At 48.7% G+C, this 16,087-nt stretch overlaps 1 protein-coding gene across 1 annotated transcript in view; it reads left to right on the forward strand.

Moving 5' to 3' along the window:
• Window positions 1–16,087, forward strand: part of CACNA2D3 (calcium voltage-gated channel auxiliary subunit alpha2delta 3) — an 817,122-nt gene that overhangs the window by 594,079 nt on the left and 206,956 nt on the right. The window contains exon 16 of the mRNA XM_006754680.2: window positions 932–1,006. Within this exon, the coding sequence (XP_006754743.1) occupies window positions 932–1,006 (75 nt within the window). The remainder of the gene's footprint in view (window positions 1–931; window positions 1,007–16,087) is intronic.

A 16,087-nucleotide genomic window follows, 5' to 3' on the forward strand; every position in this document is an offset into this window, starting at 1 on the left:
ATAAAAAAAGAGAGAGAGAGAGAGAGAGAGAGAGAGAGAGAGAGAGAGGGAGAGAGATCAGTATGGGTTTTATGCCAGAGGCCATTTTAATACATGAATGATTTGTAGGTAAATTTATTGTAGCCAATGGGTGCAGTCAGCTGTGTAATAGAAATATTGTCAAAAAGCCAGGATTATTATTTAAATAAGTGCAGTGTTAAATTTGATTACATACTTTTTAAAGCTAATAAAACATTTCATTGCTCTCAAACTATTTCCCATAGTCCCATTTAGTCAGAAAACATAAATTAAGTGAGGCTCTGCATAGAAAATTACCCAGGCTTTGTGTCGATGGAAGCATGCATGGAAAAGCTTGGCAGCCTCACGATTTAAAGACAAAGGGATGTAAAAGGGGTTGGCAGGCTCCTCTGCAGGCTGGGGGTGGGGTGACACTTTTATCCTTGAAGAATTATAAAAAATGACTGCCTAGGAGAGTGCGTGCTGGAGGTGGCCCCTGTGGGTGTGGAATTGCAGGCAGCCTACATGTGCATCAGAATGAGGTCACCGCTTTCCTTATCACAGAAGAGAAGACACCCAGGGTGATAACATTCCGTGCACTTGGACAAAAGGTCTTTCCACCAACATTAGCCACTTTTAAAAAAAATGTAATTGTTTTTGTTTTAAATAAATCAAAGTAAAGCCTTTGATGCCAACGTGGGGATGTGACATTTTAAATTGTGCTATTTGCTGAGCTTCTCCTGTGACAGGTCTTCATTTCCACCAAATGTCAAGGATCAGCGCCTTGCGTTCATTTTAATGAAATATTGTGCTGATAAGGGTTATGAATGCCAAGTTTAAGCTGTAAATTACTAAACGCCGGGCTGCTTTATGCTCTGTGAATGCACGGGGGAGCAAGCTAATGAAGGTTTCTCTCTCTCGCTTCCTTTTACAGTTAGGGATTCACGGTTATGCCTTTGCAATCACAAATAATGGATATATCCTGACACATCCAGAACTCAGACCACTGGTAAGAGAAAGACTTCTTTCTGTGTTTCTCCTTTTATGATTTAAAAGGTTTTCTTCAGTGCTACAGGGATGACACGTGGCAGCGGTGTTCACATTAAAAGCTCAATTGATAATATTATCTCCTAAAGGTGGTTTTCACAGTTAGTAAATAAATAATTTTGGGTAGATACAGTTACTATCATACTGGTATATATGAACTAGAGGCCCGGTGCACAAAAATCACGCACTGGGCGTGGGTGGGGAGGAGTCCCTCAGCCCAGCCTGTGCCCTCTTGCAGTCCAGGATCCCTTGCTCCTTACCACCTGCCTGCAGCAGAGGTGGGAGAGGTTCCCGCCACCTCCACTGTGCTCACCAGCAGTGAGCCCAGCTTCTGGCTGAGCAGAGCTCCCCCTGTGGGAGCATACTGACCACCAGGGGTCAACTCTTGCGCTGAGTGTCTGCCTGCATCATAGTGACCGGTTGTTCTGTGGTTCGTTCCATTTGCATATTAGCCTTTTATTATATAGGATCCATACACATCTATGTGCATTTCTTTATTTATTTCACTGCTGTGAATATATGGAGATTTTTAAACTCTGAACTGTTTGAAACACATCATAATGGGTACCTTTATACAACAAATGGTCTGACTCTCCAACCCGAGACTGACTTGTTGCAAGTTTCATTTGATACAACAAACTAGACCCAGCATCCCTGGAAATTCACTACCATAGGACTTGCCCCCAAATTACATTGCCTAAGCCCAGTGCCTCCTGTGTTGAAGGGATTCAACAACACCTTTTTCATTTCCATAAAACAGTTGAGATTTTCACCATTTCCCGCCGAGGCCATATCTGGTAGCATTGTCAGTGACCCGACCTGTAGACCATTTTCTTTCAGCAACATTTTCACTTTTTCTGCAATGAATGGGGTTAGGCCACATCCAGGACAGATCACAGGTTCACTGTCCTGCCCGCTCCCTGGGGGAGGCTGCCTGGAGCCCCATGTTGAGGAGGATTCTGAAGGGCAGCCAGCCTGCTGGCTAGGAGGCCCTGGTCCCCTGGCAGCATCTCCTGTGGGTGTGGAGGGCAATGATAGCGAGGGGGCCATGTCTTTGCCATCTCTGCACTAGTTGGAATGTGTTGGAAACAGGGCAGCCCTTTTGGTTTGTGTGTTTAGTTCATTTTACAGATGTTGTAAAGGTATAAAGGGTAATACAGTAAGTGCTGCTTTTGGAAGTTAAGAAAGTGTAGGTTGTTGCCTATAGCAATCCACGTGTACACACCCACATATTCACATGTACCCAGACTTCTTATTCTCCCCAGACTTCTCATTCTCTTTCATCAAAATCAGCAAAGAGCGGCAATGCCTGCTACGCAAATGTTTGTTGGCGAAGTCTTGTGGGGACCAATCTGCTCCTCGCTTGACTCGTTGTTTAGAAAAGTTCATGTTTGACCTCCATCATCATCCAGCTTTGCTCTAATCACCCCGGTATTAACGGAGTCACGGCCATGTCATGTGGATCCCATATGCACGCGTTAAGACGGGAATTACGGTAACAGTTGACTTCCACCATGTTTTTATCAGAAAAACATTGGGCTAACTGGTTAGCTAGTTCCAAATGTAACTCCAAATTATTGAAAAGTTTGATTGAAAAAGATACTAACTTTCTAAGGATATTTAAGTCTGGAAACATTTAGGTCTAAAAGCTTAGCACGTTGCCCATTTCCGAGCCGCCCAGTTGGGATTGTCTGTGGGGAGCGGGACGAGTTGTGTGTTTGGTGCGGCTCAGTCTGGCTCCTAGTGCTTATTTATTCCAAGTGGGAGTGGAACCGAGTAAATGAAACAATCAAACCTGGATCTTCTGCCAGTGAGTGAATTAGCTTCCTATTTATCAGCTTTTAAAGAAGGGACGGAATGGAACCAGATGTCAGAAGTCACCAAAGCACTTTCGCTCTCTCTGCGGCAACAGGGATGAGCGGCCCCCATCTGCACAGTCAGCCACAGGTCTTTCTGCTCATTCACATCCTCTGGTCGTGCAGCAAAGGGTCTGTTTGCAAACAGTCCAGTGATGCTCTTTTGAAAGCTGTGGAAGGACTCTCAGAAATCAGGCCAACCAGCCAGCGCCAATCTCATCCTAACAGTGCAGATACAAACCACTTCTGCTCTCCTCACTGTTGAAACAGTGCACTGAATGGTTTCACCAAAAGTGGTAACCAGGGTCAAGTTCCCATCAATGGGGTGGCCCACCCAGATGCCCAATCTCACTTGTGATCATCTAAACCCGATGAACCATATTGCAGTTGACCTGTGATAAGGACCTAAGGAGTGGCCAGGCAGCTTCTCTGTCTCTGACCCCAAGGCCATGAGCTCTTTAGAGGAGGCTTCGAGGATTCCATGAGCGCACCCAACTGAATGGGGCCCATATATGGACATTGACTGTGCCTCAAGGTTTGCATTTTCCTCCAGAGAAAGAGAGAGCAGGGGAGTGGAAGGAACTTCAGCAACACAGACGTTGCCCTTAACTCCTAGTCCTGCCACATCCCAGCTGTGCGACCTTGGGCAAGTCACACACCTCTCTAAGCATCTGTTTCTCTTACACTCCTGTCATGACCATAGTGATGTGTCGCAGTTTGGTTGTCAAAGTAAATGAGATAATGCCAGCCAAGAGCTCTGTGTGACAAAGCAGGCCCAGGACATGGTGGGGACAGTGGTGGGTAACCTGGCACCTGTGTGTGTGTGTTTGGCTCTATGGATCTGAGCTCAGGTGCCATAAAATAGTTTGGGTGGACATGGTGGTGGTGGATGCTTAAGGGGGATCTAAAGAACACTTTTTGATTATTCATTTGGTTCAGATTATTATGGTAAACACTAGAGGGCTGGTGCACAAAATTTGTGCACTGGAGAGAGGTGTCCCTCAGTCAAGCCTGCACCCTCTCACAGTCTGGGAGCCCTGCTATCTATCACCCTGCAGAGGGAGATATTTCCCACCTGTTGCAGCACTGCCAGCTGGGTAGCCTGGGCCTCCCTCTTTGGGGCAATCGATCATGGAGGCTCCTCCCCGCCCCGCTCACCCCAACTGATCAATTGCCCCACAGAGGGTAGCCTGGGCCTCCCTCTGCCAGGGTGATCGTGGGGCAATGGTGGGGCCCCCCGACCAATAGCATCCCATCCACCTTGGCTGGCCTGGCGCCAGTGCATGTCATAGTGTGGTCATCTGGACGATGGTCCGGATGGTCATTCTGCTGTTTGGTCATTTGCAATTTGCATATTGCACTTTTATTATTATAGATTGGTTAGGGATTGTGGACACAGATACACACACTCACCCAGACAGATACAGAGTCCTGAAATCATGCAGTGATTTAATCCTCATTTCTGTCTGCCTTCAACTCTGGGAAACCTCAGGTAAGCCTGTCTGTGCCTGTCTGTCTGTCAATCCCCTCTCAGTCTCTCTCTGTCTTTCCTGTCTCTCACACACAGGCGCGCGCGCGCACACACACAGATTCTCAGTTTTCTTGGCCAACTCTTGTCTAGAAGATAGACAACAACTATACTATAAGGTTCTATTTGAGCCTATCTTGTTAGGAAACCAAAGTGTGGGTTGCTGTGGTTTTTAAAGTAGCAACAGGGATAGCACTAGAAGCTGCAGTAAGAGGAAATGATGGTAAGAGTCAAGCGACAAGGATGGACTACTCCCAGCTTTGGCCTATACAAGTCATTGGTTCGTCTCTGTTTTTTTGTTCACCTGAACAACAAAAGCTGGAAGATTTCCCTTCTCTGTCCCTCACCACCAGCACACAGTAGGGTCCGGGAAGTGAATGAAGGCAGGCCATCCTCCAAACCCACTGTTTTCACTGTTTCTCACTTTTGGTCATTTGGATGTCACTTGTGAGCTTCCCCTTGAAACCCGGGGTCTGCACCAGGCGTGATCCACCTGGTCGGAACCATCACGTGTGGCTGGGGACAACCAGTGGCCAGCAGCTCCCTCGGCTAGCTGAGGATTCAGGCAAGGAAGCCTCATTCCAACCTGACGCACCTTCTCCAGAGCCCAGCCATATAACAGAATCCTTATTATAGATGCATGTTCCCCTCAGTTCTGGCCGAGGCCACTGGTTAGCACATTGGCCGTGAGTGTGGGGCGGCGGCCAGTGTGAGAGAGTGGAGCAAACTCACTTAAAACAACTCATATTCTCTCTCCCTCTGCCACTGAGGCTGTTTTGCCCCTGCAGCTGGAGGAAAGAAGTAGGTTTCTCTGAAGCACAATACCAGTATTTTTCTAATTTGTCCAATAAGATCTTTCCCCTGAACTTAATGTTTGGCTTGATTTTATCCAGTGTTTTCTTTCATCTTGTATGATTTGGGTGTGAATCATGAAGTGTCTCCAAAAACAGCTCAGTTGTAGGGGCCTTACTCAGCCGACTTGCTTTGGTTTAATTGGCAAAACTGCTAATGTAACACTTTTCCGTTGGTAACTGGGCCACCCTTAGTCTGTCCTCAGTTATTTCTCAGCCGCTCTGTCCTGCCACCAGCTTGTCATTGCTGGTAGGCTGACTGACATGGATTCCAAAGACGTTTGCCTGGCACCTGGGGTGCGGGGCCCTGTTGGACCCGGCAGTGGTTCTCAACCTTCCTATTGCCGCGACCCTTTAACACAGTTCCTCATGTTGTGGTGACCCCCAACCATAAAATTATTTTCGTTGCTACTTCATAACTGTAATTTTGCTACTGTTATGAATCATCATGTAAATATCTGATATGCAGGATGTATTTTCAGGGGTCGCGACCCACAGGTTGAGAACCCCTGGTAGGGGCTGATGTGACATCGGGTGGGCTGGGGGCCATCCCACGGGTGGGGGCCCTACCTGTTCTCTGGGCGGGAAACAGGACAACAGCACAGCAAGAGGAATTCAAGTTAGAACTTAGGGAATGCTTTTGAGTACTATAGTTATTAAGCATCTGGAAATTTTTTTTTTGGTCTCAACCACTTTTTAAAGTTCAGATGAAAAACATTTCAAAATATAGTTACGTATAGTTACTGTCTAGGTTGATTTGCTGTGCACTTCCTTCTTCTCATGTCTTTGAGAGCTTAATGGATTGTTTCTTTAACGTGGAACCCTGAATATGTCTCTTTCTTTTGCCCAACAGGGCATCGAGGGAGATAAGACTGGGAAGGTGCCACCTTTAGCATGACCTGATGTTGTTTTGCTTTGAGATTTTGGTGATCCCCCTCCCCTCTCTCTTCCCCCTTTAGAAGAAAGGACATCTGAGTTTATTTTCCTCCTCAAGGAGGCCTGGGATGTGGGCCTGGTCACACCACCAAGAGGGCACAAAGGGGACCCCAGGACAGGCAGGGCCCATGGAGGAGCCTGGGGGTGCCACAACCTGAGACCTGCTTCCAGGAGGCCCACGCAGACATATCTGCCAAAGGATGTTTGTTCTGTGTCTGCAAGCCAGGGAGGTGGGGAAGGATGCTGGCAGGTTTCTGTTCTGGTTGAAAATTTGCCAACCGCATGGGCCACTGGGTGTGCTGGTGGACATCATAGGAGGTGGGAATCGGAGAGAGAAATCTTCATTCATTCCTTCAACATCTGCTGGCGGTCCACTGTGCTCCAGGCCTGAGCAAGCTGCTCAGAGTGGCTACAGAGATGTGCCCTGCCTCAAAGAACCCCAAATCTAACATACAGATAAGATTTAAGACTTGGGGAGAATAACTAGAGACACTACCAACATTTTTTGTATGTTTGTGTTGTTGACCTTAGTATTTTCTTTTTAACATGTGTTGATTCCTTGTTTTGTGACAGATACTGCTTAAAGTGTCTTAGATGTGTTAAAGCTTTTAATCAATAACTTATTTCATAGCAAGCCTAGGATGCGGGTGGGTGGAAAGGCCCAGGGCTCCTGGGAAGGGTGTGTGTGAGTCAGGCCTGGGAGGAAGATGGGTCGAGGAGGCACCTGGAGTCAGATGGTAGACACCCATGAGGGCCAGGCTGAGGAGCTGGGCTTCTCTTGGGAAGGCAGATACCCAGGCTGCCTGCAGGAAGCGAGGTGCTGAATAAACGAGAACATGGTCAGGTGACTAGAAAAGTGCCGGAAGCCAGAGCCCTCACCCAGCTCAGTTAGGATGTGGACATTCACCCGCCACGTGGGTTGGTGCTTCAGGAGACAGGAGGCAGAGTGGCTGGAGGGTGGGAGTGACCGAGAGGCCTGGCCTCTGCAGCCACGTGGATGAACAACAGGGTAATCACTGGATTCTTATAGTTAAACTCTGTCTACACTGGGGCTGTTGGTGAGAATATAATGGGAATCATGAACATGAGCTGCTGAGCTGCTCGGTAATTTAAAATTTTCTAGTAGCCACAGCTAAAAGTAAAAGAAAAAAAAGGTGAAATTAAGAATATATTTTCTTTAACCCAATAAATTCAAAATCACATTGTTTCAACATACAACGAATATGAAAACTATCGATGAGATAGTTTACATCCCTTTTTCATACTAATCTTTGAGCTCCGGTGTGTATTTTACCCCCACGGCATGTCTCAGATCTGACCAGCCGCATGCCAGGTGCCAGCACAGGTCTAAGGCGTGGCCAGCTATTTGGGACCCTTCTGAATAAGATGCTGGATTAGAGGAGCTCCTCTTTCCTGAGAGTGAATGAGAACAAACATTAGCACCGCCACCCATCACTATTTCATCTGGGGAGTCTGTGCAAATGGTTGGTGGCTTCTTAGCCTCCTCCCTTGTGACCTCATCCAACACAATCTGTCTGCCCCCACACACACACTTTTCCCCAGGCTGTGGCCTCCTGGGAGGGAAAGCAGAGAGTTGTCCAGAACTTAGGGCATCACGTCAGTGCCAGGGGCAGATGGGCAGGTGCTCTCTCCGGTTGGGCCGTGCTTCTCTGACTGTTTCCATCCTAAGCCACGTCAGCCTCCTTAACCAAACTGCGCGACACAAGCCAGGGGCCAGGAAGCCTCAGCCGCGTGGGTGAGCCTGGGCCTTCAGGTTGTCCAATAGGAATGTTGAGACACACACCACTTCTCTTGTTCTGTAAAACTCAGGTTAACTCTTTAGGGAGCTCACATTCCGCAGATGACTGTGTCATCTGTCTTCCTTACCTGTTCCAGAGCCTTCCTCTCCCCCTCAAGTCAGAGTTGTTGCCAGTCCAGCCCCCGGCTCTCCACAGCCTGAGCATTGTCTGGGGTCACCGCCTTTCCGTTGTGTCCTTCCTGACTGTCCCTGCCCCAGTCGGAGTGCTGATTCTGCTGCTTGTTCCTTGAGAACACCAGGCAGTTATGTTTCCATGTCCTTTTGTAACTGCACAGGTTACAGATGGACCCTTGCACAAGGTCCACTACCCAAATGACATGTGGTCATGCTAATAACATTCTTACACCACCAACCTCTCATATGGATTAAGTGGATATTCCTATGGACACATGTAAATATATGTTGAATGCTACATGGACAGTGCATATCAAATACCAGTTTAAACTAAAGCTTAAAAGGTAGGGGCACTATTAAAATCCTTGTCAAAATCCACTGACTTGGCTCAAGCAATGGGCCAGGCGAGGTTAAATGTGATTTTTGTATCATCATGCAGATCCTCAATTATGTAAGGGCCTTCTTCCATCCCACACCTAATAGTTTTCTCTTTCTGTGCAATTCTTGAACCTGCAATGTTTCAATTAACCTTTCTTCATTTCTTCTGCCCATCCACAACTACTCAGTGCAAATGTGAAGGGTTCTTTTGAGTTCAACAAGTGTGGGTGTGGCCCCACCAGTGGCTTTCCTGGACCTCTCCCCCAAGTCCTCCACTCTCATGTCCACTTGGAATCTGGTTCCCAAGTGCTCCAAGCCCACCCTTCTCTCTCTGTCCCTACCCTCTGGTCAGGGCCACCGCCATCTCTCCTAGATGAATGACTCTAGTCCCCTTTCAGGTCCTCTCTGAGCACCTGCCCCATCCCCACCCCAGCACCATACACTCAGCAGTCAGAGGGGCCTTCGCTGACATCAGTCCAATGCTGTGCCTCCCTTGGCATTTAGAGTAAAACACAAACTCCCGGCATGACTTCAGCTCTGCACTAGATCTGGCTCCATGACCTGATCTGCCGGGCCTGAGTGGCTGCCCCCCATGCTCCCCTGTACTCCAGCCAGCTCTGGCCCTTTTCCATTCCCCAATGGAATCCTTGTGCCTGCTCTTCCCTCTGCCTATAATCTTATCCCAGATATACCATGACTGGCTTATTCTCACCCCCACGTCTCATCTCAGAGGTCACCCCTATACGGAGGTATCCTTGCTCCCTGATCAAAGGAACCACACTCCTCCTCTGTCATTCCCAGTCATGTCCCTGCTTTAGTTTCCTTGGTTCACTTATCACTCTTGGGAAAGGTCAACTACCCCCTGCTGTCCCCTGTGAATTCCTGGGAGTGGGCTCTGCACAGAGGAGACAGTCAGTAAATATTTGTGGCATGATCCTGATGGTGTTTGAAGGATGTTGATGACTAGATGTCCGGGTACCGATTCCCTACTTGAAGTAGGGAATTAGAAGTGCAGGTGCATTCCCAGGAAACATTTCTTGAGTCCTTGCTACATCAGGTGCAGAAACAAGCACATTTGCTCAGTCAACACCTCCTTTTCTTTGGCCTCTCCCTCTGCCCTGCTGGCCTGCAAGTATTCCGCGGATGTTCCTGGGGTCAAGCACTGTGCTGGCCAATGGAGATATAGAAGCAGGTGGAAGGATGTCTGTTCACAAGAAGCTCACTGCACCAAGCCAGAGTCCCCGACAGCCAGAGGGGCCAGGACGGTCTGTGGGCTCACGGGGGAGGGGGTTGTCTACTTTGTTCAAGGAAGGACACCCTGTGATACAGGAGGACTTCCCAGAGGAGGTGGCAAGCACACCACCTGCATCCTTTTTCCACTCTGGTGGACACTTCTTACCCAGCAGGGGCCCCACACTGTCCCCAGGATGGCTGTCCTCCAACCAGACGGGACATGACTTCTGCCTCTGGTCTCGGAACCAGGCATTCTGCTGGCCCAGCCTGTCAGGGTGTGTGGGGTAGGGATAGTATAATTTACAAACCTTCCAGGGGCTCTCACTGCTGGAATCCCAGGCCCTTCACTCAGGCTGCTGAACTGAAGGAGGATGCCCAGTAGGTGGCGCCCAGGCACCGCCGTGTGCCCCTGAGGAGGCTGCAGTGCCTCCAGCACACATTCTCTGAAAAGGCCTGGTCTGAATCCATCCCATTTCGTTTAAAAGAAAGAATTAACGGATGCTTAGTAAATGTATCTGCTCAGAGGAGCGTGTTCCCGAGAGAAAATAAACAAGACTGCGTGACCCCCACGTAGCGAGCCTGTTCCTTTTGAAATACATCATTTGGCAAAAGAGAACACCGAGCCTCGCATGCCTTCCTCTTGATGCCATTGTTGAGGGCACTGTTTGCGCTGCCCGGGTCTGGACACTGGAGTGGAAGCAGTGCTGCCCGGAGCTGGGGACGCTTACCCCTCCTGCGTTGGGGGATTCAGCCGAGGAGGGGGCGCCTGGATTTCTGTCCAGCTGTGAACCTCAACAGCCTCTTAGTCCCCAAATTCTGTGGCCCGGTGTGTGCTTAGGCGCTCAGGGCGTAGATGGGGTTAGCAAGTAAGGGGCTCGCAGCAATGCCTAAGGGCGTTAGGGGCCAGGTGGGATGCTGAATGGCCGTGTGCTTTGCTTCCTACGTTCTGACAGCATCCCCAGTGTTAGTGTTTTATCTCAGAGATGGTAACTGGTGCTGAGCCCAAGACTGTGTCAGTTAAAGTACAATGGGGTCAGTCATCAGGGGGAAAAAGATGACTGTGGGCACTGTCATTTTCCATAAGATGAAACCTATGCAATTGGGAGGACGGAAGCTGAGATGTGTGAGGCTCTTTTACAAGAGGAAAGCTGGGCTGGAGAGCCTCCTGGCTGCAGCACACAGTTCTCCCCTTGCTCTGGCCCGCCCGCACCCACGCACGCACGCACGCATGCACGCAGACCTGTGTGGAGCACAGCAGTGGCTCCTTGGCCCTGGGCTGTGGGTGGGGCCTGCTCCTGGGGGCCACCCAAAAGAAGTGGAGAGGGGAGAGGTGGGATCTCTGTCTATTCAGCCCTGTGTCCCCTGAGACTGGCTGCACACAATCTAAAGCCACAAAGCCTCCCTTGCTCTCGGTGGACTCCCGGGACTGCTCCTTCCTTTGTCCCTTCATGCAGATGGGAGAAAAAGGTCCCCACTGCTTCTAGTTCCAGGGCCCTGCCCCATTTTTTTGTAGTTTTCCACACCCTACCTACACCATTACAATAGCCCCTTTATTCAACTTTCCTTAATTAGCCAGCTTGACTATGCCATGTGCTTCCTGCTGGGCCCTGGCTGATACAAAGGTATGAGTAGATGGAAGGCTGTTTCTTCTTAAGTCTTTACTCCGTCCAGAGAGAAGGGGGGAAAGCAGGGTGAATGGGAGGAAAGAGAAAGAATGGAAAAGCAAGGGTAGTAAGAGAGGAAATGAGAGAGGAAGGAAGGGAAGGAGGAAGAGAAAGGGCAAGAGGAAAAGACCCTCTATCAGTTCCTTTATTTATTTACTAGAGACCTGGGGGAGAGGGGGGTCCCTTAGCCCAGCCTGTGCCCCCTCAAAGTCTGGGAGCCCTCAGGGGATGCAAGACATTGTTAGTGCTGTGGCAGATGGGAGAGGCTCCCAATACTGCTGCCATGAGCCCACTTCTGGCTGAGCAGTGCTCCCACTGTAGGAGCACACCTACTACTAGGGAGCAGCTCCTGCATTGAGCGTCTGCCCCACTGGTGGTCAGTGCGTGTCATAGCAAACAGTTGTTCCACCGTTCGGTCAATTGGCATATTAGCCTTTTATTATATAGGATGCATCTGGAAAATTCCCATTTGTTCAAGGGATAGAGAATTGGTCTCTGTTGCTTACAACCAGAGCAGCCTAGCTGATATATCCTCAGGATCCGCAGGTCTGGGAAACACTGCTGGCTGGGGCTCTGACCCCTGCTCCAAAGGAGCTCACAGTCTGCACCTCTTCCCTCTCCCTCCCCACAAAACTTTCCTCTATCCCACCCACACCTAGGTCCCCAGAAGTCTCTCCTCCTCCCACCAGGCCTCTTGCCCAGGCCTTAGAATTTGAGCTCCGCTACATCATAGAAATATCTTGACACAGGCATTCCCTCACTCATGGCAAGCAATCTGAAGACAACCGGACAGGTTAGTCTGTTCACCCTGTGCACCGAAGGCCTGGTAAGGTGCCTAGCAGAGGAAGTGGAATAATAAATAAATGAGGAGAGAACACCCGCATATAGGAGATTGATCACACAGCGACAGTATGTTATTAAGCACCAGGGTGGAAATGTAGCATTTATTAAAGGACATGGTGTCTGGCTGTGGAAGGGGTGACTGAGAAGGCTACAGGGGGCTGGTTTGCAGCCTGTAAGCTGGAGGTCACAGTGGGTGACGCAGTCCAGCACAACCAGGAGCCGCAAAGGGCCCTGCAGACACCAGGATACACCTCTCATATGCCAGGCATCCTATTAGATGCTGGGGATCTCATGATAAAACAAAACAAAATAATTCCTCCTGCACTTGGTGTTTGCAATCTCATGGAGAAGATACATGTGGGGTTTTTTTGTTGTTGTTGTTGTTGTATGTTTTTTTTTTACAGCTGATCAGTAAAAAAATAGTTGTACACATTTTGGATAAGCTCTCCAGAGGAAACAGGATCTGAGAAAATTAGAAAGTAGGCAGAGGCACCTCCTTAGTTGGATAGTCAGGGAGAACCCTTCTTCAGGCGATATTTTAAGCTGAGCCCTGAATCCCTGGGGGAAGAAAGAGAATACATTGTGCCAAGGCTGTGAGACTGGCCCAAGGGACGGAACCATGTCTGCAAACCCTGAGGCATGGGGATGCTCAATGTGTCCTGTCTGGAATCTGCTGGTAGAATTAGAACAGGCTTCCAAAGCACGAGGGAGAGCGGCTTGAGGTTTTATTGATAAATTTCTATTTGGAAACATGCTTAGCGAAGCAGCTGCTGCTAATGCCTGCCCCATGCCTGCCTGTCTGCCCTCAGTCCTGACCATTTCTACCCATGCCAGCCTGCCTGCAGCTGCCAGCACCTGGATGAAGACATTCTCTTGCTCCTGGGGCCCACTTATCTCAGGCGTGCAGCAGGCCAGATGTGCTAGGATCAGCATCCCTCCATCAAAGATGGGTGAGCACGGGCACCTCGCAGGACGGCATAGCTCCAGGTGCCTGCTGCACACTGGCTCGCAGAGCCCCCAGTGCTAAGGTGCTCGGGCAGCACCTTATGTTGGGTGCCTGCCCTTCTCTGTCTCTGAGTCACTTAGCCATTCCCTGCAGGCATTTCCTGGGATCCCATCTCAAGTAAAATCCTTGCTGTTGAATTCTGGGGTCAGGGTCTGCTTCAGAGAGAAGTCAAGCTAAGACACCAGTATGTCCACATTTCTCTGCAGAAATTGATTTGCTCTGGCCTAGAGCCTGGACTCCAGGCCTCCGTGCACCCACTTGGACCTTCTCATTAACACGGTGGCGTTAAGCACATGTTCCACTCTGTTCCAGGCCCCTGCACAGGTTTCCACCGCATCCCAGCCTGCTTGGAGATTGCACATCTTTGTGCCGTTCATCACTGAGAAGGCACTTTCAGGAAATTTGGTTTAGAGATAGGATTCTCTGCTGCTTTGTTGTTTGGCAGAAGAATTTGATGAGGACAAAGCCCCTCTTTGCACTGGACACACTCTGACCTTTGTTTCACTAGATTAATTTCATATCTAGAGTGCCCCATCTTGGATGATGAATTAGCAATAAAAAGCTCATCAAAATGTAATTACATGCAATGTGTTGAATAATGATCTCTTAAAAATTCCTATAGATTTGTCTGCACCTCCTTCCCCTGGTGGGAAATGAGGCTCAGCTGCTAGCTCCTAGCCTGGCTCAGGAATGCAGACCCTCGCCATGCCGAGGGACTGAGACTGGAGAGCTGGCTTCTGTCATTGCCCAATGTCATCTAATTGATCAATTGCTTTTCTCCACATGATACAATACACATCTTTATATAATTTAAAGGACCATCTCAACGGGCAGGAATAAGCAGGAAACGGAAGCTCAAGGCAGAGGGAAGCCCTCACCTCCTCCATCTGCAGCAGAGAGTTATTAATTAAAATGGTAACTGCCCAGAGGGTAGCAGCATGGAGGACTCCTGGGATGGGAGCTTTAAAGCTTCCTTAACTTTAAACTCCAGGAGAGAGGGTTCCTCCTTCAAACCAGAAAACAGAGCCACCTGTACCTAAGAGGAGGCTCCACGGAGCTGTAGAGTGAGGTTAGGTCTCCCGGCCCTGACTTGGTTCCCTCCAGAGGGCTGGACTAGGACTGGAAGAAAGCCTAGCTTTACTCTCAGTCTATCAGGGGGAGTCCTGTAAAACCTACAGCTGGGCCCTAGCTCAGTGGTTCTCAACCTTCCGGCCTTTTAAATACAGTTCCTCATGTTGTGACCCAACCATAAAATTATTTTCGTTGCTACTTCATAACTGTCATGTTGCTACTGTTATGAATCATAATGTAAATATCTGATATGCAGGATGGTTTGATTCCGGTCAAAGGCACAAGCCTGTGTTGCAGGCTCAATCCCCAGTAGGGGGCGTGCAGGAGGCAGCCCATCAATGATTCTCTCTCATCACTGAAGTTCCTGTCTCTCTCTCCCTCTCCCTTCCTCTCTGAAATCAATAAAAATATATATTTTTAAAAACCTACAGCTGGGCTGACTGCGAATATCCCAATGATCCCAACAGGGTGAATGCCCACGCTCATTTGAATATCTGAAGAATTCAATCATTTGAATGCCAATGCGTGTTCCTCCGGGAGTTTACATTTCAGAAAGACAGTGCATCTGAATCCCCATGAGAGCATTAAATTGCTATCTAATTAGCAGTCCCAAATTATATATATTTAAAAGATAATTAAAGGTTTGAAGGCTGTTGGAATAACTGGTTATACATTTAAATGAATCACTAGAAATTTGTTAGTAATGTGTGGAGTTTTCTTTTATTTCTTGCTTCCTCCTTTGAAGTTCAGTAGACCCAACCTCGTGGGGTTAAGTCTGGTAGTGGGAAGATAAAGGCAGCTGTTTTTAATTATTGCAGCTCAACCCTCCAAATAATTATAAGCAGCTGTCATTTTTTACATAATCCTAAATGATAAGACCCAAAGAATGCAAATAAAAAGGTTGAGACCATGGCTTTTTGGCCCAATAACTGAATGCCTACCATACCCTGAGCTGACCACTGCACTTCACTGAGGAGCTGCCTGGCCATGAGCTCTGCAGCAGCTGCCGTGGGCACATATGTTTGGGAACACACCTCCCACGTGCCACTTCCACATTCTCGGTGGCATCCTTAGGGCAAAGGAGGCACCCGCACATGTGGAATATTGACACAGGAAAGTAGTTTGGCTAAGCCGGGCAGGTTTTAGCTGGAAGTTCTGGATCTCACTTGCCTCTTTCTCCTTGGGAGGGGCTTTCCCCCTGCCCTTGACTTAATGACACCCTCTCCCCGCCACCCCCGCCCCAACACACACACATACACACATTAGATCGCAGGATAGGCCACTCAATAGCTGGCATTCCTTTGGCCTGGGGCTGCGGATTTCATAGGACTGAATGCTTTTGTGCACCAGCTGGCCAGGGTCAGAAATCCCAAAGGACAGGCTGCCCAGCCAGCCTCCACCCAGGTCGCTCTGGGGTCAAGTCTGAAGTTCAATGCTTTTTGTACCTGTCGCTCCCTGGATGGGTGGAGATCTCCTGAGGAACAAGTCAAGAGGGCATTTGCCATAGCCACATGACTTTTCCCTTTGGGGCCAGAGACTATGAAACCAAAGTACACACACAGGAATGGGCAAAAATAGGTTTACAGTGATGAGTGTGGGGAACACAGTTTATTCTTGTGTTAGTGTTTATTAATTATTGTATTATTTTCCATATGAACTGTAAACCTACTTTCCCCCCTCCTTTATGTGTGTGTGTATGTGTATGTGTGTGTATTTTTTATTTTTTTTAATGGAAAGATTCCTT

The sequence above is a fragment of the Myotis davidii genome, unplaced genomic scaffold (assembly GCF_000327345.1).
Source record: "Myotis davidii unplaced genomic scaffold, ASM32734v1 scaffold111, whole genome shotgun sequence".
NCBI classification, from domain to species: Eukaryota; Metazoa; Chordata; class Mammalia; order Chiroptera; family Vespertilionidae; genus Myotis; species Myotis davidii.